Source organism: Aotus nancymaae, unplaced genomic scaffold (genome assembly GCF_030222135.1).
Source record: "Aotus nancymaae isolate 86718 unplaced genomic scaffold, 86718_ANA_hifiasm-v0.15.2.pri h1tg000021l, whole genome shotgun sequence".
Taxonomy (NCBI): Eukaryota; Metazoa; Chordata; class Mammalia; order Primates; family Aotidae; genus Aotus; species Aotus nancymaae.
The window spans coordinates 11344611-11369894 of record NW_026988433.1 but is presented as its reverse complement, the minus strand read 5'-3'; the positions used below and the strand labels follow the sequence as shown (position 1 = coordinate 11369894).

The following is a 25284-nucleotide window of genomic DNA, read 5'->3' as shown; positions in this document are numbered from 1 at the left end:
TTTTTGTATTTTTAGTAGAGATGGGGTTTCACCATGTTGGCCAGGATGGTCTCAATCTCTTTACCTTGTGATCTGCTCGCCTCAACCTCCCACAAGGCTGGGATTACAAGCATAAGCCACCACACCTGGCCCTTTTTTTTCCTTTCTTTTATATTTTTTAATTTTTTTTTGTTTGCCAGATGCGGTGGCTTATACCTGTAATCCCACCATTTGGGAGGCCGAGGCAGGCGGATCATAAGGTCAATAGATCAAGACCATCCTGGCCAACATGGTGAAACCCTATCTCTACTAAAAATACAAAAATTAGCTGGATGTGGTGGCGTGCACCTGTAGTCTTAGCTATTCAGGAGACTGAGGTAGGAGAATCGCTTGAACCCGGGAGGCAGACGTTGCTGTGAGCCAAGATCACGCCACTACACTCCAGCCTGATGACAGAGCAAGATTCTATCTCAAAAAAAAAAATTTTTTTTTGGTAGAGTCAGGATCTTGTTATGTTGTCTAGGCTGGTCTTGAATTCCCGGCCTCAAGTGATCCTCCTGCCTTGGCCTCCCCAAGTGCTGGGATTGCAGGAATGAGCCACTGCACCCGGCCTAAGACCTGCCCTTACTCCTCCCCAAGCTAAGCCCAGGCAGCCCAGCCAGGGGAGGTCTTTCCCCACCTGAAACCCCTCCTGTGCCCCCTTGCATGCCCCATCCTCACACCACAGGCCCGGGCTTACACCAACTGGTTCTTTATTCTTATGCACTGCAGGATGAGATCAGAAAACAAAGGCCGCAAGAGGGTCCCAAGGCCAGCCTGGGAGAGGAGCACTGGCCTTCCTATTGGCAAGAAACCACCCAGTGCTGGGGGGAGTGAGGGGCCCTCTGAGGGTGCCAGGTTTGTGCGGAGCCACTGCTGACTCATCCAGCCAGAGCTGCACTGATCTGAGCGACTGGGTGACACGGACTTGAATTTCTCCTGAAGCGTTGGTGTTCTCTGCAGGGGAGAGAGGGGGATGGTGGAGCTGCCATTTGAAAGTCACTGTACCAATGCCCTCTCCTCAAACCCTCACATTTTGCTCAGGAGGGGCTTGGACTGGACAAGGTGAAATGGAAGCCCGAGGCCAACCGCCTTACTCAAGGGCATTCAGAAGCCAGCAGACCACCTCCTTCCAACCTGTGCCCAGCCCAGTGATGTGGCCCAGGGTACAAACAGAAGGTTCTGGGCAGGACTGGAATGCACTGGTCTTCAGTGAAATCAGTTTTGGGTTTTGTTTTTTTTGAGACGGACTCTCACTCTCTCGCCCAGGCTAGAGTGCAATGGCACGATCTCGGCTCACTGCAATCTCTGCCTCCCGGGTTCAAGCAATTCTCCTGCCTCAGCCTCCCAAGCAGCTGGGATTACAGGCGCCTGCCACCAGTAGAGACGGGGTTTCACCATGTTGGCCAGGATGGTCTCGAATTCCTGACCTCAAGTGATCCACCTGCCTTGGCCTCCCAAAGTGTTGGGATTACAGGCGTGAGCCACCACACCTGGCCAAAAGGGGTTTTGAAGAGGAAGAGCCAAAAACCACATCTGGAATGTAGAAGGCAAGAAGACTGCCCTCTCTGGTCCTGCTCCCCCACGCCCCCACCCCCAGCCCTTTGGAGACCCCAGGAGATGTGTGCATTGATCCGGGCCCTGGAGCAGCCTCAGCCACAGAAGAGCATGGCAGGCGTGCCCGCCCCTCACCCAGCATCAATCTCCTTCTTCCTCTGTCTTCCTGAACACGGCCAAGGCTTCCGCCAGCACACCATCAGGGTCTAGGATTTTGACCTGGAGGGAAACAGTCAGGGGTTGGTTTGGAGAACATGGAGGACCCAGGCTGCCAGCCTTGACTGGCGCTGCCTGCCCCGTGGGATGCTGCCAGCATCATCAGGAGCCACTTCCCTTGCCAGGGATGCCCTGACTGAAAACAAAACCTTGTCTGTTCCCTGTCTGGGTTGGGCTGGGCCTGGCAGGTCTGGGCTGGGCATGGCTCGGGGTGCTGGCCTCTGTCTCTGTCTGGGTGTGGCCACAGGGCTCTGGGGAGGGCTGCCCACCTCAGGAATGGGGAACTGAGTGGGCTCAGGGGCCTCGTCACGGCCAAAGTCGATCATCGTCCCGCACTTGGCCATATTGTCCACCCAGAAGCCTTCAAACAGCTGTCCGTGGTCCAGATGGAAGAAACGCCCCGGTCCGTTCTTCATGCCCCTCTCCCAGCAGCCCTCGTATCGGTTCCCGTTCTCTGGGGAAAGGACAGGGAGGTGTGGTTCGGGGTACATCAAACTAGGCTAGACCCCCAGGGGGTCGCTCTTACAGAGCAATGCAACCCCAACACATTGGGAGGCCAAGATGGGAGGCTTATAAACCCAGCAGATCAATACCAGCCTGAGTAACATAGTGAGACCCCATCTCTGCAAAAACAATTTTTTAAAAATTAGCTGGGCATGGTAGTGTGCACCTATAGTCCCAGCTACTCAGGAGGCTGAGGTGGGAGGATGGCTTGAGCTCAGGAAATTGAGGCTGCAGTGAGCTGAGATTGCCCCACTGCACTTCAGCCAGGGTGACAGAGTGAGACCTGTCTAAAAAAAAAAAAAAAAATCCAGCTACTTCTCCTCCTTTGGGTCTCCTTTCAAATATTCAAATGCACCCTCCGGGCCAGGCATGGTGGCTCATGCCTGTAATCCCAGCACTTTGGGAGGCTGAGGCAGGTGGATCACTTGAGGTCAGGAGTTTGAGATCAGCCTGACCAACATGGTGAATGAAACCTTGTCTCTACTAAAAAAAATAAAAATAAAAATAAAAATTAGACGGGCATGGTGGTGCACGCCTCTAATCCCATCTACTGGGGAGGCTGAGACAGGAGAATTGCTGGAAGCTGGGAGTCAGAGGTTGCAGTGAGCTGAGATCATGCCACTGCACTCCAGCCTAAGTGACAGAGAGACCTGGTCTCAAAATCAAAAACAAAAACCCAACGCACCCTCTTGAGGGAGGCGTTCCCTGACCATAAGTCAAGTTAAATAGGCCCTGCCCCAAATTCTGTCATCATTTCCCAACAGGCCTTCCTGTTTCCTAAGGAGCAATATTAGCCCATTTACCCCACAGCCCAGACGGTGTGACCTGGAGCGTGTGACTTCAGCTCCATGTCGCAGTCCATTTGTAAAGAAGGGATGATAACAGCACCTATCTTTTTTATTTCTTTATTATTATTTATTTTTATTTTTTTGAGATGAAGTTTCTCTCTTATAGCCCTGGCCAGAGTACAATGGCACAATCTTGGCTCACCACAACCTCTGCCTCCCGGATTCAAATGATTCTCCTGCCTCAGTCCCCTGAGTAGCTTGGGTTACAGGCATGTGCCACCACAGCCATCTAATTTTGTACTTTTTTTTAGTAGAGATGGGGTTTCTCCATGTTGGTCAGGCTGGTCTCAAACTCCCGGCCTCAGGTGATCCACCTGCCTCGGCCTCCCCAAGTGCTGGGATTACAGGCGTGAGCCACCACGCCCGGCCTAAAAGCACCTATCTTATGGAACTGTGGTGAGGATTAAATGAGCCCAGTGCATATAAGTGTTGGCTATGATTATGATGATCCCAAGAAATTCTTAGTTATGTATTTATTGTTAGGCTCCCCTAGTAAAGTACAAGCTCTCTGAGGGGAGGGATAGGGTCCTTTTCCTCGCTTGTCCCAACTGATGCAAGGGCTTTGCCGGGTGTGGCGTGTCCCTGTGGGACCAGGTGGGCGTGACCAGCTCGCTGCCAGGGGCGTGGTCAGGTGGGCGGGCCCTGAGAGGGCGGGGCACTCACTTAGGCGCAGCATGCCCTCCCCGTGTGGCTTGTCGTTCTCCCACTGTCCCTCGTAGATGTCGCCGTTGCTGTAGTACATGCGGCCCCACCCGCTGCGCTGGCTGCCACACCACTCACCCTCATAATACTCCTTGGATCTGAAAAACTGGATCCCATAACCCTGAAAGCACGAAGATGCTCCTGCTCAGGGTGCCGTCCCCGACACCAGGAAAGCCCATCGTCTTCCCAGACACCCCAGAGCCACACAGCCCAGCTTCTTCCTTCTTCTTCCTCAGCCCTATGTCCAAGCAGAGGGTCGCGTCTTAGCGGAGGGTCATGCCTTTTTTTTTTGAGAGAACGTCTTGCTCTGTCACCCAGGCTGGAGTGCAGTGGTGTGATCTCAGCTCACTGCAACCTCTACCTCCTGGGTTCAAGCGATTCTCCTGCCTCAGCCTCCCAAGTAGCTGGGATTACAAGCACGCACCACCACACCCGGCTAATTTTTGTATTTTCAGTAGAGACAGGGTTTCACCATGTTGGCTAAGCTGGTCTGGAACTCCTGACTTCAAGTGATCCGCCCTCCTCGGCCTCCCAAAGTGCTGGGATTAGAGGTGTGAGCCACCGAGCCTGGTCTATCATGTCTTGAAGGATCTCCCCATGCTGTCCCTTTCTCTCTGTGCCTCTGCTGCCACCTCCATGCAGCCGGTCATTAATCTCCCTCCTCACTGAGCACCCCCTCCTCCCTCATCGCCATCCCACCGTGCACCATGCAGCCCCTACGGCACCAGAGGATTCTTTAAATTGCCCATCTAGGACGGGTGCAGTGGCTCATGGGCTCACTTTGGGAGGCTGAGGTGGGCGGATCACTTGAGGTCAGGAGTTCAAGACCAGCCTGGCCATCATGGTAAAACTCTGTCTCTACTAAAAATAGAAAAATTAGCTGGGTGTGGTGGCCAGGGCCTGTAATTCCAGGTATTCAGAAGGCTGAGGCAGGAGAATCGCTTGAACTGTGGAGATGGAGGTTTCAGTGAGCTGAGATCCCACCACTGCACTGTAACCTGGGTGACAGAGTGAGACGCTGTCTCAAAAAATAAAAATTAAAAAATCGCCCATTGGATATGCTCACCCCCATCCCACTCTTATTTTGACCCAGAAAAATGAACAGAAACACCATACATAGCCAGGCTCAGTGGCTCAAGTCTGTAATCCCAGCACTTTGGGAGACTGAGGCGGTTGCATCACCCGAGGTCGGAGTTTGAGACCAGCCTGCCCAACATGGTGAAATTCCCATCTCTACCAAAAAATACAAAAATCAGCCATGCGTGGTAGTGTGGGCCTGTAGTCCCAGATACTCAGGAGGCTGAGGCAGGAGAATCGCTTGAACTGGGGAGGTGGAAGTTGCAGTGAGCCAAGATCGCACCATTGCCTGGGCGACAGAGGGAGAGACTGTCTCAAAGAAAAGAAAAGAAAAAGAACACCATACTTAGTGTCCAAACACAGGGAAACAAGATGTTTTTGCAGATCATACCCAAGGAGGTTGGATTGAGGAGCCAAGCCTACTCCTCAGAATCCTCATTTCCCACATGTCCTTGAAGGCCCCGGCAACCCTTTTCCTTACTCCTGTCCCAGGGCAGACGCACACGACTCTTTGACATCTCCTTTCCTTTGCTATTTTTCGCCTCCTATCCTCCTCCCCATTTTTTCTTCCTGGCTAATTCCTTTTTTTTTTTTTTTTTTTGAGACAGAGTTTCGCTCTTGTTACCCAGGCTGGAGTGCAATGGCGCGATCTCGGCTCACCGCAACCTCCGCCTCCTGGGTTCAGGCAATTCTCCTGCCTCAGCCTCCTGGGTAGCTGGGATTACAGGCACGCGCCACCATGCCCAGCTAATTTTTTGTATTAGTAGAGATGGGGTTTCATCATGTTGACCAGGATGGTCTCGATCTCTTGACCTCGTGATCCACCCGCCTCGGCCTCCCAAAGTGCCGGGATTACAGGCTTGAGCCACCGTGCCCGGCCTTCCTGGCTAATTCCTAACATCTTTTAGTGTCACCTCCTACAGGAAGCCTGCCCTGAATTCTCTCTTTTGTTGGAGTGCAGTGGTGCTATCTCGGCTCACCGCAGCCTCCGCCGCCCAGGTTCAAGCATTATCCTGCCTCAGCCTCCTGAGTAACTGGGATTACAGGCACCCACCACCATGCCTGGTAATTTTTGTATTTTTAGTAGAGACGGGGTTTCACCATGTTGGCCAGGCTGGTCTTAAACTCCTGACCTCAGGTGATCTTCCTACCTTGACCTCCCAAAGTGCTGGGATCACAGGCGTGAATCACCGTGCTCGGCCTGAATTCCCTCTTTTTGAGACAAGTCTTGCTCTGTTGTCCAGGCTGGAGTGTGGTGGCACCACCATAGCTCACTGCAGCTTCAGCCTCCTGAGATCAAACAATCCTCCTGCCTCAGCCTTCTGAGAAGTTGGGACTACAGATGTGCACCACCACGTCCAGCTAATTATTATTATTACATAATATTATTTATTTAGAGATGGAGTCTTGCTCTGTTGCCCAGGCTGGCATGCAACAGCATGATCTCAGCTCACTACAGCCTCTGCCTCCCACGTTCAAGCAATTCTCATGCCTCTGTCTCCCAAGCTGGGACTACAGGTGTGCACTACCATGCCCAGCTAATTTTTTTTTTTTTTTTTTTTTGTATTTTTATTTAGTAGAGATGGAGGTTTCACCATGTTGGCCAGGCAAGTCTCAAACTCCTGACCTCAAGTGATCCAACCACCTCAGCTTCCCAAAGAACTGAGATTACAGGCGAGAGCCACTGTGTCTAGCATTCTGCCCTGAATTTCCTAGGCTGGGCTTAATGACTCTCCTGTGGGCATCCTATGAAAACAACTCTCCTAACACCATATTCTATGTAAACTGGTTATTTGGGACTTTCTCTTCCTACTGGCCAATAAATTTGAGAGCAGAGAACATGAAACCCTGGCTACTTGCTAGCTGTGTGACTCCAGGAAAGACTGAAACTGCCTTTGCAAAATTATGACTGAGACAGCGAAAGAGACCTAACTTAACCCACTCCATCTTGCTTCTAACCTCCAAGCTATCCTTGTTCATTCTTGAGCTTAAGATGAACTAACTTTGGGAGAAACTTAAAGTTTAAACGAAGACAGTAACAGCCTTTTCCCAAAGGCATCCTTCTTGCCTGGGGACTAGATTGCCTTTGTAGGATTCACATTAGCTACAATATTAGAAATTTTGGTTTAGGAGTCATGCAGCTGGAGGCTACAAGATTCTGACCCTCCCCAAACTGCTCCTAAGATCAGTGCTGGAGATATTTTGCAGACTGTACACTGGATGGATCAGCTGGCTCCACCCAGATCAATAAAGTGACTTAGGTGATCTTGTGGCCCCCACCCAGGAACTGACTCAGGGCAAGAAGACAGCTTTGACTCCCTATGATTTCATCTTTGACCAATCAGCACTCCTGGCTCACTGTCTTCCCCCCACCCACCAAGTTATCCTTAAAAACTCTGCTGCCGGAATGTTCGGGGAGACCGATTTGAGTAATAATACAACTCAGGTATCCCACACAGCCACCTCTGTGTCAATTACTCTTTCTTTATTGCAATTCCCCTGTCTTGATGAATCGGCTCTGTCTAGGCAGCGGGCAGGGTGAACCCCTTGGGTGGTTACAAGATACCTCATCTCTCCAAACTTGTTTGCTTATCAGTAAAATGGGAGTGATGATGATGGTGATGAGCCGTTGCTGTGAGAGTTTCAGGCTCACAATAGTAGTTGCCCAGTTGCAATACTGTTTATTATTATTGTCCCCAGGGCCGATGGTGAGGATTCATCCACACTTGTGGAAGTAGGTAGAGGGACCCTGTGCCCAGCTTGGGTGTTTCTGGGCTGAGCACGCGCCTCTGGCTGGCTTCTGCCTCCTGGGACCCAACTCTCTTATCCTCTGCCCTCTTGCTTCCACTTTTCCTACCTCCTCTTTTATTCAGGCCCAGCAGAAGGGGGATTCTCAGAAAGAGATGCCCGGGGAAAAGAAAGCCAGGAAACCAGGGGGGAAGAGGGTGGAGTCGACTTCGTCCCCACAAGCCTGGCTGGCTCCGTGCAACCACAGGGTTTCTTGGGCTCCTCCCTGGCCTTCTCTTGCTTCCTGTTTCCTGGGTTTTGTTCTGAGAAACTTTGCAATTCCCCCACCCCTTCCTTCTCCCACACGCACCACTACCTTGTCCTCCTCCCTGTAGACCTCCCCTCCCTTTTCTCCCAGGCCTCTCTCAGCTCCCCCTACACACACACACACACACACACACACACACACACACACACACACACAGAGCCTGGCTGGCAGCCCTGCTCACCGATTTCTTATCATCTTTCCACCAGCCTGAGTAGACTCTCCTGTACTTTCCTGTCTGTTGATCAGGAAGGCTGAGGGTGCCATAGCCGTCTCGCTTCCCAAACTTCCAGTCCCCTTCATAGATGGCTCTGTTCTTCTTCCAGACCTGTGTTCCTTTCCCTGGTGGCACACAGATGGGCAACGCTGCATCATGGCCGCCTGGGGTGGGGGTGCTGTGCCTGCCTGGGCCTCAGGGGCCCCCGACTGGACAAATCTTGAGAGCTGGGACAGGCTCTGTGCATCATCCTAGACACCCAGTACCCAGGAGAAGACCAGGAAGGTTCTATTTCTTTTTTTTTTTTTTGAGACGGTGTCTCTGTTGCCCAGGTTGGAGTGCAGTGGCACAATCTCGGCTCACTGCAACCTCCGCCTCCAGGGATCAAGAGATTCTCCTGCTTCAGCCTCCAGAGTAGCTAGGACTACAGGCATGTGCCAACATGTGCCAATACAAATAATTCTGTATTTTTAGTAGAGATGGGGTTCCATGTTGGCCAGGGTCTCAAACTCCTGACCTCAAGTGACATGCCTGCCTCGGCCTCCCACAGTGCTGGGATTACAGGCGGGAGCCACTGCGCCCGGACAGAGGTAATTCTCTTATTTGTTGCTTAGTGTCTCATGTGTGTCTCTTCCAGGAGAATGTGAGCTGCGGGAAGGCACAGACTTTGGTCTGTTTCATTCGCTGCACTGAAAACCTGCCTGGCGTGTTGTAGGTGATTAATACATGTTAATTTGCTTTTCGCTTTGTTTCTTTTTCTTTTCTTTCTTTTTTTTAGACAGGATCTGGCTGTGTTGCCTATGCTGAAGTGCACAGCTCACTGCAGCCTCAACCACCCAGCCTTCCACCATCAAATGATCCTTCCACCTCAGCCTCCTGAGTAGCTGAGACCACAGGTGCATGCCACTACACATGGCTAATTTTATAAAAAAAGTTCTGTAGAGATGGAATCTTTCTGTGTTGCCCAGGCTGGTCTCAAACTCCTGGGCTCAAGCAGTCCTCCTGCCTAGGCCTCCCAAAGTATTGGGATTATAGGCATGAGGCACCATACCTGGCCTTTCTTTTTTTTTTCCTCTTGAGACGGAGTCTTGCTCTGTTGCCAGGCTGGAGTGCAGTGGTGCAATCTTGGCTCACTGCAACCTCCGCCTCCTGGGTTCAAGCAATTCTTCTGCCTCAGCCTCCTAAGTAGCTGGGACCACAGGCGCATGCCACCGCACCCAGCTAATTTTTGTATTTTTAGTAGAGACGGAGTTTCACCATGTTGGCCAGGATGGTCTTGATCTCTTGACCTTGTGATCCGCCCACCTCGGCCTCCCAAAGTGCTGGGATTATAGGCATGAGCTACAGCGACTGGCCTCTCTCTTTTTTTTTTTAAGAGATGGGGTCTTGCTATGTTGCCCAGGCTTGTCTTGAACCTTTTTTTTTTTGAGACGGAGTCTCACTCTGTCACCCAGGCTACCACCAGTGGCGGGATCTCAACTTACTGCAACCTCCACCCCCCTGGTTCAAGCACTTCCCCTGCCTCAGCCTCCCGAGTAGCTGGGATTACAGCACATGCCACCACGCCTGGCTAATTTTTTTGTATTTTTAGTAGAGATGGGGTTTCACCATGTTGGCCAGACTGGTCTCGAACTTCTGACCTCAAGTGATCTGCCCGCCTTTGCCTCCCAAAGTGCTGGGGATTACAGGCATGAGCCACTGTGCCCAGCCGGTCTTGTACTCTTGAGCTCAAGAGATTGTCCCTTCTGAGTCTCTCGAGGAGCGGGAACTACATGCACACACCGCTGCACCCGGCTTAATACATCTTTAACGAAGGGGTGAATAAAATATTTGTGGAGTACCTGTATGGTCCAATTAACATCTTGGTCCTTGGTAACCCAGGAACAAATTCAACATTATTCCTCTGAGCTTTGCGACCTTGACCAAGTAACTTAATTATTTGGGTCTCTCTGAGTCTCAGATTCCCCATCTGTAAAATGGGAGTAAAAGTATCTTATAGGGGCCGGGTGCAGTGGCTCACGCCTGTAATCCCACCACTTTGGTAGGCCAAGGCGGGTGGATCACCTGAAGTTAGGAGTTAGAGACCAGCCTGACCAACATGGAGAAACCCTATCTCTACTAAAAATACAAAAATTAGCTTGGTGTGGTGTCGTGCTCCTGTAATCCCAGCTGCTCTGGAGGCTGAGGCAGGGGAATCGCTTGAACCCAGGAGGTGGAGGTTGCAGTGAGCTGATATTGCGCCACTGCACTCCAGCCTGGGCCACAGGGAGAGTCTCAGTCTCAAAAAAAAAAAAAAAGAATATTTTATAGGACAACCTAAGTGCTTGTCAACAAATAAATGGATAAAGAAAATGTGATATATATTACATAATAAAATATTATTCAGCCTTTAAAAAAAGAAGAGGGCCAGGCAAGGTGGCTGACTCCTGGAATCCCAGAATTTTTTTTTTTTTTTTTTTTTTTTTGAGATAGAGTCTAGCTCTGTGGCCCAGGCTGGAGTGCAGTGGTGTGATCTTGGCTCACTACAACTTCTGTCTCCCAGGTTCACGTGATTCTCCTGCCTCAGCCTCCCGAGTAGCTGGGATTACAGGCGCACGCCACCATACCAGGTAATTTTTTGTATTTTTAGTAGAGACGAGGTTTCAAGGTGTTGTCCAGACTGGTCTCAAATTCCTGATCTCATGATCTGCCTGCCTCAGCCTCCCAAAGTGCTGGGATTACAAGTGTGAACCACCACGCCTGGCCAGAATCCCATAACATTAGGAGGCCAAAGCAGGAGGATCACTTGAGGCCAGAAGTTTAAGACCCGCCTAAGAACACACAGAGACCCTGGATGTATAAAAAATTTAGGCCGGCGTGGTGGCTCATGCCTGTAATCCCAGCACTTTGGGAGGCAGAGGCAGGTGGATCACCTGGGGTCAGGAATTCAAGACCAGGCTTGCCAACATGGCAAAACCACGTCTCTACAAAAATACAAAAATTATTCACGCATGGTGGTATGTGCCTGTAATCCCAGCTACTTGGGATACTGAGGCAGGAGAATCACTAGAAACCGGCAGGCGGAGGTTGCAGTCAGCTGAGATCACAGCACCGCACTCCAGCCTCGGCAACAGACTGAGACTCCATCTCAAAAAAAATAAATAAATAAAAACAAAATTAAAGGCCGGGTATGGTGGCTCACACTTGTAATCCCAGCACTTTGGAAGACTGAGTGAGGTAGGCAGATCACAAGGTCAGGAGTTCGAGACCAGCCCAGTCAACATGGTGAAAGTCCATCTCTACTAAAAATACAAAAAAGTAGCTGGGCATGGTGGAACGTGCCTGTAATCCCAGCTACTTGGGAGGCTGAGGCAGGAGAATTGCTTGAACCCAGGAGGCGGAGGTTGCAGTGAGCTAAGATCCTGCCATGGGCAACAGGGTGACTCAGTCTCAGAATAAATAAATAAATTAATTAATTAAATAGAAAATTTTGAAAAGGGCTAGGCGTGGTGGCTTACGCCTATAACCTCAGCACTTTGGGAGGCCAGGGTGGGCAGACTGCCTGAGGTCAGGAGTTTGAGATCAGCCTGGCTAACATGGTGAAACACCGTCTCTACTAAAAATACAAAAATTAGCTGGGCATGGTGGCACGCACCTGTAATCCCAGCTACTTTGGAGGCTGAGGCAGGAGAATCACTGGAACCCGGGAGGCGGAGGTTGCAGTGAGCTGAGATTGCCAGCCTGGGCAGTAGAACAAGACTCAGTTTCAAAAAATAAAATAAATACATAAAATAACAAAAGGAAAGAAAGAAAACGTGCCATTTGTGACAACATGGATGAATCTGGAGGACATTATGCCAAGAGAAACAAGCCAAGCACAGAAAGAGAAATACTGCATGATCTTACTTATATGTGGAATCTAAAAAAGTCAAATTCATAGAAACAGAGTAAAATAGCGGTTACCAGGGGCTGGTGGGGCGGGGAAACTGTGGCGATGTTCTGTCAAAGGGTGTAAACTTTTTGTTATAAGATGTACAAGGTTTGGAGACCTGAGGCTGGGCACGGTGGCTCATGCCTGATTTCCCAGCACTTTGGGAGTCTTAGGCGGATGGATCACAAAGTCAAGAGATCGAGACCATCCTGGCCAACATGGCGAACCCCCCGTCTCTACTAAAAATACAAAAATTAGCTGGGCGTGGTGGCGCGAGCCTGTAGTCCCTGTAGCTACTCAGGAGGCTGAGGCAGGAGAATCGCTTAAACCCAGGAGGCAGAGGTTGCAGTGAGCCGAGATTGCACCAGTGGACTCCAGCCTGGCGACAGAGGGAGACTCAGTCTCAAAAAAAAAAAAAAAGAAAGAAAGAAAGAAAAACAATACCTCGTGGGGTTGTTTCTGATCACTAGAGTCAAGGATATGTGCACTGCACTTATAACAGAGACTACAAATAGGAAATACATCAATGTGAGCCTTGGTAGTTATTTATTTATTTATTTTTTATTTTTTGTCCCTCAAATATTGGGAGCCTTTGTTATTATTTTTGCCCTTGAGGAGCCCATGGTTTGGTGGGGCCCATCCACATTGTAGGTAGGGGCTATTGAGTTGTTTGCGCCTGTCCTGCCCCTCACTTCCTCCTGATTTTATTTCCTTTGGGGACACTCTTATTCCACTGTTCAATCCCCAAGGTTTGGGTGAGCTGACTCCGCCCCCTGGCAGGCCTAGCCAATCAGTGTATTCTACCCACCAGGCTGTTGTGATTGGTTACTGCAGGCCACCTGACCCAAGTTGGTCCAATGAGACTCTGTGTAAGTCCATCTGGGCCGCCACACCCACCTAGGCCTGCAAAGGGAGGAAGTTAACCTAAGAAAGAACTCAACGCAGAGGAAAGCAAAATGGAGAGATAGGGGAGACGCCAAGTTCCAGTGACATTAAGCCCCTGAATCCCACCGTGGCTGAACTTGCATTGCTGAAGCCCTCCTGAGTTGTTTCTGCCTCTTGCAAGTGAAACAGGCCTGATGAATACCCACATAGCAATATACGAAGGTAGGCACTGAGATTTCAATATAAGAAGAAGGGCACTTGGTCTAATCTGGGGACTCAGAGACTTCCTGGAGGGGGTGACCTTGGGGCCAGGAAGGGCACTCCAGGCATAGGGAACTGCATGAGGAAAGACAAGGTGGATTGAAAATGAGGGTTGCCGCCAGGCGTGGTGGGTCACGCCTGTAATCCCTGCACTTTGGGAGGCTAAGGCGGGCGAATCACTTAAGGTCAGGAGTTTGAAACCAGCTTGGCCAACATGGCGAAACCCCGTCTCTACTGAAAATACAAAAATTAGCCGGCGTGATGGCAGGTGCCTGTAATCACAGCTACTTGGGAAGCAGGAGAATTGTTTGAACCTGGGAGGCAGAGTTTGCTGTAAGCCGACAACGTGCCACTGCACTCCAGCCTGAGCAACAGAGTGAGACCCCGTCTCAAAAAAAAAAAAAAGATGTTGATGGGTGCTCATGACTATGCCTTCCGTGGGTGGCTTCCAGTCTCTCCTACTGCAGGCAAATGCAGGAGATACACGGGAATTAGCAGGTTGGGAATCAGAAGGGAAAGGTGCTTTTTCTCTGCTAGTCCACTTTGAAAAATCTCATTTCAATTTTTTTATTTGCCCAGTTGGGTTATGTGCTCATCTCTGTGACCATGGTAGCAGGGGCCTTGTGATTAGAAGAAGGTGAAGGGTGAGACCAGTCGGCATCCGACAGTCAAATTAGGGGTTGATGCACACAGTATGTGGCCCGTGCTGGGGAAACTCCCTAGCCTAACGGTATTGGAGTACCTACTATTGGAGTCCTGAGACTTGATATTAAGATCTCGCATCTTCTCTTGCTGTTGGGGAACTGAATCAGTTGAGGGTTCAGGGTCCAGATGACCCAACAGAAACCATACTGCACCGTCTCCTGCAGTGCAGTGACTAGCGTCATCAGAACACTGACACCCTAGGACAGTTTGAAATCCTAGGTATGTTGCCCTAGGCTGGGCGAGGTGGCTCACGCCTGTAATTCCAGCACTTTGGGAGGCCGAGGCAGATGAATCACAAGGTCAGGAGAGCGAGAACATCTTGACCAACATGGTGAAACCCCGTCTCTACTAAAAATACAAAAATTAGCCAGGCATGGTGGTACACACATGTAGTCCCAGCTACTCTGGAGCCTGAGGCAGGAGGATTGCTTCAACCTGGGAGTTGGAGGTTGCAGTGAGCTGAGGTCGCGCCACTGCACTCCAGCCTGGGGGACAAGAGTGAAACTCTGTCTCAAAAAAAAAAAAAAGGTCCGGGTGCGGTGGCTCACGCCTATAATCCCAGCACTTTGGGAGGCTGAGGTGGGCGTATCATGAGGTCAGGAGTTTGAGACTAGCCTGACCAACATGGTGAAACGCTGTCTCTACTAAAAATACAAAAATTGGCTGGGTATGGTGGCTTATGCCTGTAATCCCAACACTTTGGGAGGCAGAACTGGGTGGATCACGAGGTCAGGAGATCAAGACCATTCTGGCCAACATAATGAAACCCCATCTCTACTAAAAATACAAAAAAAATTAGCTGGGCATGGTGGCACATGCCTGTAGTCCCAGCTACTCGGAAGGCTGAGGCCGGAGAATTGCTTGAATCCAGGAGGCGGAGATTGTAGTGAGCAGAGATCAGGACAGTGCACTACAGCCTGGGTGACAGTGCAAAACTCTGTCTCAAAACAAAACAAAACAAAACAAAACAAAACAAAACAAAATTAGCTGGGCGTAGTGGTGCCCACCTGTAATCCCAGCTACTTGGAAGGCTAAGGCAGGAGAATCGCTTGAACCCAGGAGGTGGAGGTTGCAGTGAACTGAGATCACACCACTGCACTCCACTCTGGGTGACAGAGCGAGACTCTGTCTCAAAAAAAAAAAAAAAAAGAAAATGAAAAGAAAGAAATCCGAGGTATTTTGGAGAAAATTTAATACAGGGATGGAATTGCTGACAGTCTGTGCAGGAGACAAATCAAAGCTTAGCAAGTAGGAAAATAAGGGGAAAAGGCTGGGGACAGTGGCTTACGCGTGTCATCCCAGAACTTTGGGAGGCCGAGGTGGGCAGATCACTTGAGGTCAGGAGTTTGAAACCAGCCTGGCCAACATGGTGAAACCCTGTCTCTACCAAAAAATACAAAAATTAGCCAGGCGTGGTGACGAGCGCCTGTAATCCCAGATACTTGGGAGGCTGAGGCACGAAAATCACTTGAATCTGGAAGGCAGAGGTTGCAGTGAGCCGAGACCGCACCACTGTACTCCAGCCTGGGCAGCAGAGTGAGACGGTCTCAAAAAAAAAAACAAAACTAGATCAGGAAGTGAAGAGGACCCCTCCACCCTGTGACTGTGTTGCTGGCGGCCATGTGTATCATGCAGAGAAAAAAGGCCAGCCAGGGAGAGGCAGAAATAAGTTGGACAAGTCCTGAGCCTTCCCTGAGGATGGCTCCAGTCCTGCCTTTCTAGTAATTTGCTTGTATGGGCTGCTTCATTCTCCTGATTTGCTGAAGCTCTGTCATCTCTCACCTGGATGTCTGCAAGGGTCTCTGAGGGGTCTTCCTGCTCCCGTCTCATTCACAACAAAACAGCCAGCATGAGTTACATTCCTCTGCTCCAAACCCTCCCTTGTCTCAGAGTCAAATCCAAAGTTCTTACCATGGCTGACAGGGTCCTACATGATCTGACTTCCCTTCCTTAGCCCATGCCCTCTCTCTCTCTCTCTTTTTTTTTTTTTTTGAGATGGAGTTTCACTCTTGTTACCCAGGCTGGAGTGCAATGGCGCGATCTCGGCTCACCGCAACCTCCGCCTCCTGGGTTCAGGCAATTCTCCTGCCTCAGCCTCCCGAGTAGTTGGGACTACAGGCATGCGCCACCATGCCCAGCTAATTTTTGTATTTTTTAGTAGAGACGGGGTTTCACCTTCTTGACCAGGATGGTCTCGATCTCTTGACCTCGTGATCCACCCGCCTCGGCCTCCCAAAGTGCTGGGATTATAGGCGTGAGCCACCGCGCCCGGCTTTTTTTTTTTTTTTGAGAAGGAGTTTCACTCTTCTTGCCTAGGCTGGAGTACAATGGTGCAGTCTGGCTCACTGCAACCTCCGCCTCGCAGCTTCAAACAGTTCTCCTGTCTCAGCCTCCCAAGCTAGGATTACAGGAGCCTGCCACCATGCCCAGCTAATTCTTATATTTTTAGTAGAGATGGGGTTTTCACCATGTTGGCCAGGCTGCTCTTGAACTCCTGACCTCAGGTGATCCGCCTATCTCAGTCTCCCAAAGTGCTAGGATTATAGGCAAGAGCCACTGCAGCCAGCCTTTTTATTTTATTTTTTGAGGCAGAGGCATAGTTTTGCTCTTTCCCCAAACTGAAGTGCAGTGGCATGATCTTGGCTCCCTGTAACCTCTGCCTCCCAGATTCAAGTGATATTCATGCCTCAGCCTCCCTAGTAGCTGGAATTACAGGCATTCGCCACTTGACCCAGCTAATTTTTTTTTTTTTTTTAAGACAGGGTTTCACTATGTTGGTCGGGCTGGTCTTGAACTCCTGACCTCAGGTGATCTGCCTGCCTTGGCCTCCAAAGTGCTTGGATTACAGGCATGAGCCACCACGCCTGGCCAATTTTTATATTTTTAATAGAGATGGGGTTTCACCATGTTGGCCAGGCTGGTCTTGAACTCCTGACCTCAAGTGATCCGCCCGCCTCGGCCTCTCAAAGTGCTTGGGATTACAGGCGTGAGCCACCGTGCCCAGCCAGCCCACAACCTCTCTGACCTCCTGCTCTTCCTCACTCTGTCCAGCCACACCATCCTCCTGGCTGTTCCTTGAACACCCCAGGTATGTTCTCTGCTCTGGCTGGTCATGCCACCTGGAATGCTAGTCCCTGCAAACATCCACTCAGCCACTCCCTCTCCTCCAAATCTTGACTGAGAATTCACCCGTTCACTGAGTGGAGACCACCATTTAATTCTGCAGACTCAGATCACCCTATTCTATTTTCCTGTTTTCATACATGTATACCTACCACCTCTAACATAATATATTATTTACTTACTATATTTATCATTTGCTGTCTGTCTAGCCCTGCTAAACATGCTTCATAAGAACAGGTATTGCCCAGGCACAGTGGCTCATGCCTGTTATCTCAGCACTTTGGGAGGCCGAGGCAGATGGATCATGAGGTCAGAAGTTCAAGATCAGCCTGGCCAAGATGGTGAATACAAAAAATTAGCCGGGCATGGCGGCAGGTGCCTGTAATCGCAGCTACTCGGGGGGCTGAGGCACGAGAATTGCTTGAACCGGAGCGGCAGAGGTTGTAGTGAGCCGTGATGGTGCCATTGCACTCCAGCTTGGGCGGTAGAGTAAGACTCTATCTCAAAAAAAAAAAGAACATGTATCTTTGTTTTCTTCACTGCTAGCATAGTTCCTGGCACATAGTAGGTGCTCAATACATATTGTGAAGTCGGTGTGAACTGGGTTATTCCTAATTCTTGTGGACTCACCATTCATGCTCCACATATTTGGTGCACCCCGACTCTGGCTGTTAGGATGGTGAGGATATAAGCAGTGACCAAGCCCAGCCCCATTTTTAAACCATTTGCTGCTTGCCTCTGGGATAAAGGCAAACGTCATCACAGCCTGTGAGACCCTATATGGTTGGCCCTTCTGACCTGCCCACTCCCTGCTTGCTCCCTCTGATGCAGCCACACTGGCTTCCAGTCTCCTTCTTTTTAAAATTTTTTTCGTTTTTCTTTTTTATTGAGATGGAGTTTTGCTCTTTGTTGCCCAGGCTGGAGTGCAATGGCACGATCTTGGCTCACTGCAACCTCTTCCTCCCGGGTTCAAGCAATTCTCCTGCCTCAGCCTCCTGAATAGCTGGGACTACAGGCATGTGCAGCCATACCCAGCTAATTTTTGTATTTTTAGTAGAGACGGGGATTCACTGTGTTGGCCAGGATGGTCTTGATCTCCTGACTTTGTGATCCGCCTACCTTGGCCTCCCAAAGTGCTGGGATTACAGGTGTGAGCCACCGGGCCTGGCTGTTTACTTTTTCTTTTCTTTTGAGACAAGGTCTCACTCTGTCTGGAGTGTAGTGGCACAATCATGGCTCACTGCAACCTCTCTAACTCCTGGGTTCAAGTGATCCTTCTGCCTCAGCCTCCTGAGTAGCTGGGACTGCAGGAGCATACCACCATGCCTAGCTAATTCCTTAAGTATTCTATTTTGTAAGGCCAGGCATGGTTGCTCACACCTGTAATCCCAGCACTTTGGGAGGCTGAGGCGGATCACCTGAGGTCAGGAGTTCGAGACCAGCCTGGCAACATGGCAAAACCCCGTCTCTACTAAAAATACAAAAATTAGCTGGATGTGGTGGCACATACCTGTCATCCCAGCTACTCAGGAGGCTGAGGCAGGAGAATCAGGCTTGATCTAGGAGGCGAAGGTTGCATGCAGTGAGCCAAAATCGCGCCATTGCATTCCAGCCTGGGCGACAAGAGCAAACCTCTGAGTCAAAAAAAAAAAAAAAGTGTTCTATTTTATAGAGATGGGGTTGCCCAGGCTAGTGTTGAACTCCTAGCCTCCAGCAGTCCTCCCACCTTAGCCTCCCGAGTAGCTGGAACTACAGGTATGCACTGCCATGCCCGGCACCCTCTCAGTCCTCTAGAGCATCCCCCGTTCTGGCTCACTGCCTAGTAGGCATGCCCTCTGCGTGGTGAACTCATCCTCTTCCTGTCCCACCCAGCTGGAACTTCACCTCTCCCACTGTCTGTGTTCTCATGGCCTCTTCATGTCTCCTCTCTGGTCCCCTTCACATCCAGATGCCACTACCTGTAGCCCTTGACCCTGAGTAAGTTACTTCCTCTCTCAGCGCCAGATGCCTCATCTGTAAAATGCGCATGTCACCTTCCTGGGCAGGTTCGCTGCAGCACTGAAAGCTCCCTGAGGGCTGGGATTATGCTGGATGCCCCACTCAGGGCCTGGAATGGACTGGGAGCTCAGTAAGTGTTTGTGGAGTGAATGAATGAGCAGCGCGGGGACCCACCAGGCCACCCTGTCCTCACTTTGTTTGACGACTGTCTTGACCGCTTCCAATCTGCTCACACCACAGCAACTCACTTCAGCTTGGTCAAAGGGTGTGTCTTGAAGAGAGGGGACCTCAGTTCTCTGATGGATCTGCTTTCTGCAGCCACTGGCCGATTGGCTTTGGGTCTACACCTCCAAGGTCTGAGGGGTGGCAGGACTTACACAGATGGAAGCCCACTGGCCTGTCACAGATGGGGAGGCCGAGACCCAGCGAATGGGAAATGATTCACCTGAAGCCTCACAACTGCTCTGCAGTACAGCTGGGTTCTTCAGTGCCCAGGGCTGTGTCCACAACACATGCACCCACAAGAACTAAGAATACACTCAGGCATCTTTTTTTTTTTTTTGAGATAGAGTCTCGCTCTGTCACCAGGCTGAACTGCAGTGGCGCGATCTCAGCTCACTGCAACCTCCGCCTCCTGGGTTCAAGTGATTCTCCTGCCTAACCTCCCAAGTAGCTGGGACTATAGGTGCGTGCCACCATGCTCGGCTAATTTTTGTATTTTTTTAGTAGAGATGGGATTTCATCGTATTGGCCAGGGTGGTCTCGAACTCCTGACCTCAAGTGATCTGCCCACCTTGGCCTCCCAAAGTGCTGGGATTACAGGTGTGAGCCACTGTACTTGGCCTGGAACTGGGATCCTAACCAGATTTATTGGACTCCAAATCACTTAACCCAGCAAGGCAGGAGAGCAGGGTGGTTAAGAGCACAGAATCTAGCCAAGCACAGTGACTCCCACTTCTAATCCCAGCAATTCAGAAGGCTGAGACAGGAGGATTGCTTGAGCCCAGGAGCTTGAGGCTGCAGTGAGCTCTGAAAGCACCGCTGCACTCCAGCCTGGGATTTTTTTGAGGCAGAGCAAGACCCTGTCCCCACCCTCCCCCACCAAAAAAAAAAGAGTACAGAGTCTGGAATTGCAAGACTGGAGACAGCAGCAATGCCACATTTTAAAATAAAAGCTCTTTTTCTTTCTTTTCCCCATCAGGATGTAGTTTGTATCAGCAGGACCCCTTTGCCCACTGCTGGTCAGAACTGGAGCCCTAGCTCCTCCTTGGGAGCTGGAGTAGGGGGTCCTCCCTGTGCCTCCTGGGGGGCTGGAGTAGGGGGTCCTCCCTGTGCCTGGCATTCAGCCCTCTGGGGAACATCACAGCTGAATGTGAAGCCCAGAACCCCACTACAAGCTGGTTTTGAGGGGGTTGGCTTTTCTTGTTGCCAGCCAGCCCAGTGCTTAACCCAAGTCTCAGAAGGCAGGAACCCGGGCCAGGCCAGTTTCTCAAGACCCTCTGTCCACCGCTGGTCCTGAGACCCTTGCTCACTTGAAGTCAGTGGTGAGTTTGGGTCAGAGGCCCCAGCTGGCCTGGGCCAGCGCTTACCCTGGGGAGCCTTGAGGACACATCTCATGTCCCCAGTGAGCCATGCATGCTGCCTTCCTGGCCCTGTGGCCCACCATGGCTCTGAGCCACTCTGGCCGTGCGTCCCCAGAGTGCCTGCTTACCGTGTTTCAAGTTGTCCTTCCACTCGCCCGCATAGTAGTCCCCGTTCACAGCGTACACCTGGTGCCGCAGGCCGTTCTTCTGGGCCTTCTGGTCCCATCCCTTCCACAGGGGCTCCGACCTTTTCAGGCACTTAGAGACTGGCATGGTGGCTGCTTCTGCAAGGTTGGAGGGTGCTGGAGAGGGATTAGGGACATCTGGGGCTCAGCATGCCTGTGTATTGCCAGGATCCTGAGCTCAAGTGGGGCAACTCATGTGTGTTCTGAGTCCCCGGGCAGGTGACCAGCCCTTGGTGGGGTCCTTGAGTGCTAGACGGACCTTTGGCTGTCCCCTCCCTTGCCTCTCCTGGGGCCCCCTCCCAGGGGGTCTGATGGCACAATTGCTTAGGAATACAGGGAGACCAGTAGAGCAGGAGGGTTTGTGATGGCATCAGGGAGGAGTTGTGCCTGCTGTGTTGGCGGGGGGGTCACACACATAATATATATATTTTTCGTATCTTCTTTTTTTTTTTTTTTTTTGAGACGGAGTTTCGCTCGTTACCTAGGCTGGAGTGCAATGGCGCGATCTCGGCTCACCGCAACCTCCGCCTCCTGGGTTCAGGCAATTCTCCTGCCTCAGCCTCCTGAGTAGCTGGGATTACAGGCACGCACCACCATGCCCAGCTAATTTTTTGTATTTTTAGTAGAGACGGGATTTCACCATGTTGACCAGGATGGTCTCAATCTCTTGACCTCGTGATCCACCTGCCTCGGCCTCCCAAAGTGCTGGGACTACAGGCGTGAGCCACTGCGCCCGGCCCCTATTTTTCGTATCTTCTAATCTTCTAAATATTTATTTTTATTTACTTTTTTCTCATTTAATTAATGTATTTATTTTGAGATGGAGTTTTGCTCTTGTTGCCCAGGCTGGAGTGCAGTGGCACAATCTTGGCTCACCACAACCTCCACCTCCTGGGTTCAAGTGATTCTCCTGCCTCAGCCTCCCAAGTAGCTGGGATTACAGGCGCCCGCCACCATGCCCGGTTAATTTTTGTGTTTTTAATAGAGATGGGGTTTTACCATGTTGGCCAGGCTGGTCTCGAACTCCTAACCTTGTGATCTGCCTGCCTTGGTCTTCCAAAGTGCTGGATTACAGGCGTGAACCACCATGCCTGGTTTTACTTAATTATTTTTTGAGACGGAATCTCACTTTGTCTCCCAGGCTAGAGTACAGTGGCACCATCTCGGCTCACTGCAACCTCTGCCTCCTAAGTTCAAGCGATTCTCGTGCCTTAGCCTCCCGAGTAGTGGGGATTACAGGTGCCCACCACCATGCCCAGCTAATTTTTGTATTTTTAGTAGAGACAGGGTTTCACCATGTTGGCCAGGCTGGTCTCGAACTCCTGACCTCAAATGATCCACCCACCTCAGCATCTCCAAGTGCTGGTATTACAGGTATGAGCCAGTGAACCAAATATGAGTCCAAAATATGAACCCAAAATATGGATTGCATATTTTGACAATCACACCTAGGAGTAGGGAAAAATCATTCCAGGTGGAGAAAACAGGCAGAGCCAAAGCCGAGAGTGGGGAAGCAATCTCAGGTCCTAAATTCAATACCTTTGGGATTTTTCCCCTTCCATTTCCAAGTATCACCTGTACTGTTATTAATCTCTATGTGTAAATTAACTGACTTGGCAGAGGTTGCAGTAAGCCGAGATCATGCCACTGCACGCTGGCCCGGATGACAGTGCGAGAACTTCTCTCAAGAAAAAAGTAAAATAAAAATAAGTTAACTCACTTTAAAAAATCAACTCATATGTTGAAAAAAGGAGGGCCAGATGCATGCCTGTAATCCCAGCAATCTGGAAGGCCGAGGCAGGTGGATCACCTGAGGTCAGGAGTTTAAGACCAGCCTGGCCAACATGGTGAAAACTCGTCTACTAAAAATACAAAAATTAGCCAGGTGTGGTGGCCCACACCTGCAGTCCCAGCTACTCGGGAGGCTGAGACAGGAGAATCGCTTGACCTCGGGAGGAAGAGGCTGCAGTGAGCCGAGATTGCACCAATGCACTCCAGCCTGGGCAACAGAGCAAGACCCCGTCTCAAAAAAAAAGAAAAGGCCGATTGTGATGCCTCAAGCCTGTAATCCCCGCACTTTGGGAGCTTGAGGTGGGCAGATCACCTGCGGTCAGGAGTTCGAGATCAGCCTGGCCAACATGCTGAAACCCTGCCTCAACTAAAAATACAAAAATTAGCTGGGCGTGGTGACACGTCTGTAATCCCAGCTCCTTGGGAGACTGAGGCAGGAGAATCTCTTGAACTCAGGAGTCGGAGGTTGCAGTGAACCGACATCATGCCACTGCACTCCAGCCTAGGCAACAGAATAAAACTCTGTCTGGGTTGGGTGGGGGTGGGAAGAAGAAAAGAGACTTTACATTTTTTCTCTTTTTTTTTTTGAGATAGAGTTTCACTCTGTCAACCAGGCTAGAGTGCAATCGTGCGATCTTGGCTCACTGCAACCTCTGCCTCCTGGGTTCAAGTGATTCTCCTGCCCAGCCTCCTGAGTAGCTGGGACTACAGGCATGTGCCACCACGCCCGACTAATTTTTTGTATTTTTTGTAGAGACAGGGTTTCACCATGTTAGCCAGGATGGTCTTAATCTCCTGACCTCATTATCCACCCTCCTCAGCCTCCCAAAGTGCTGGGATTACAGGTGTGAGCCACCACACCCGGCCTACATACATGTTATTATAAACAGAAAACCAGTAGCAGGTACCCTAAGGCAATGATAAATGTAAAAATAAAAACATTGGAACAAACAACTTAACTCTTAGCTAGATGCTATGGCTTAGAGTTGGCTGGGCTCCAAGGTCTCTGTTAAAATACAGATTAGCGGGCTGGTCCGAAGGTAGTGAGTTATCTCGATTGTTCACAGTCAGTTACAGATTGAACTCCTTGTTCTACTCTTTCCCCTCTTCTCACTACTGCACTTGACTAGTCTTAAAAAAATTAAAAAAAAAAAAAGAGATTAGCGGCTGGGTGAGGTGGCTCATGCCTGTAATCCCAGCACTTTGGGAGGCCGAGGCGGGTAGATCACAAGGTCATGAGATCGAGACCATCCTGGCCAACATAGTGAAACCCCGTCTCTACTAAAAAAAAAAAAAAAAAAATAGAGACTAGCAAATGTTAAAAGAGGTGTTAATGCCATGTGATCACCAAACTGACTCTCCTTGGCTTGCTCAGAACTGTAAGAGAACCCAGACTCTAATACCTTTCTTTTATTTTCTTTTTCTTTTTTTTTTTTGAGACGGAGTTTCGCTCTTGTTACCCAGGCTCACTGCAACCTCCGCCTCCTGGGTTCAGGCAATTCTCCTGCCTCAGCCTCCTGAGTAGCTGGGATTACAGGCACGCGCCACCGTGCCCAGCTAATTTTTTTGTATTTTTAGTAGAGACGGGGTTTCACCATGTTGACCAGGATGGTCTCGATCTCTTGACCTCGTGATCCGCCCGCCTCAGCCTCCCAAAGTGCTGGGATTACAGGCGTGAGCCACCGCGCCCAGCCATAACTTTCTTATGATGTCATTGGGTGTTACTTCACACCTCATCAGTGTAACCTAAAATCACCCTCCATCCCACACTTTAGGTAACATAGGTTCTACCCAGAGGAGGCTGTGGTCTTAACACGTGAGCTGTTGACAGGAAATAAAAGTCTGCCCAGGTTTCTGGTTCTGAATTATAGACCAGCCTGGCAGCATGGGGCTGATGCCTGCAATCCCAGCATTTTGGGAGGCCGATGCGGGAGGATTGTATGAGTCCGGGAGATGGAGACTAGCCTGGGCAACCATAGTGAGACCTCATCTCTACAAAAAATAAAAAAATTAACTTGGCATAGTGGTGCAGGCCTGTAGTCCCAGCTACTTGGGAGGCTGAGGTGGGAGGATCCCTTGAACCTAGGAGGTCAGGACTGCAGTGAGCTATCATCAGCGCCACTGCATTCCAGCCTAGGCGACAGAGCAAGACCCTGTCTCCAGGAGAAAAATAAAAAAGGACCACAGTGGAATGGGGGCGGGGGCTAGACGGCTTGGTGTCAGTCAGGAGTCCTGGCCCTGCCCCACCTGCGCCCGGCTCACCTGCGCTCACCGGCGGGGTCGCAGCTTCCAGACTTAACCTCCTTCAGCTGCGCGCGCCGCGGGCCCGGCCAGGGTCGCTATGGCAACGCGCCACCCCAGCCTAGCGACTAGGCAGTGCCTGCCCCTTCCTGCCGAGACCCGGTAGCGGCAAAATTTGAACGGCAAATCCGCCTCACACTGTGTTTGTTTTTGAGATGAGAGTCTCACTCTGTAGCCCAGGCTGGAGTGCAGTGGCGCGATCTCAGCTCATCACAACCTCCGCCTCCCGGGTTCAGGCGATTCTCCTGCCTCAGCCTCCCTGGTAGCTGGGATTACAAGCGCGAGCTATCACGCCCGGCTAATTTTTTGTGTTTTCAGTAGAGACGAGGGGTTTCGCCATGTTGGCCAGGC

At 50.6% G+C, this 25284-nt stretch overlaps 1 protein-coding gene across 1 annotated transcript; it reads right to left on the bottom strand.

Moving 5' to 3' along the window:
* Positions 1-748: 748 nt before the first annotated feature.
* On the bottom strand, positions 749-24974 carry MORN3 (MORN repeat containing 3). Its single transcript, XM_012469450.3, has 7 exons — positions 24895-24974; positions 20785-20958; positions 8159-8316; positions 3807-3966; positions 2061-2245; positions 1711-1794; positions 749-975 (listed from the first exon to the last, which is right to left on the bottom strand). The coding sequence occupies exons 2-6, from the start codon at positions 20927-20929 to the stop codon at positions 1717-1719; spliced, it is 726 nt and encodes a 241-aa protein (XP_012324873.1). The 5' UTR covers positions 20930-20958; positions 24895-24974; the 3' UTR covers positions 749-975; positions 1711-1716.
* Between the last annotated feature and the right edge of the window lie 310 nt (positions 24975-25284).

What these genes read in the sequence shown, in the direction of transcription:
- MORN3 (XM_012469450.3), bottom strand. Translation starts at nt 20,929, where the DNA reads ATGCCAGTCTCTAAGTGCCTGAAAAGGTCGGAGCCCCTGTGGAAGGGA. An exon ending in GGAAAGATGATAAGAAATCG is followed by an intron (nt 3,967 to 8,158) that starts GTGAGCAGGGCT and finishes TCGTGCTTTCAG; the next exon opens with GGTTATGGGATCCAGTTTTT. An exon ending in GGAGGGCATGCTGCGCCTAA is followed by an intron (nt 2,246 to 3,806) that starts GTGAGTGCCCCG and finishes TCCTTTCCCCAG; the next exon opens with AGAACGGGAACCGATACGAG.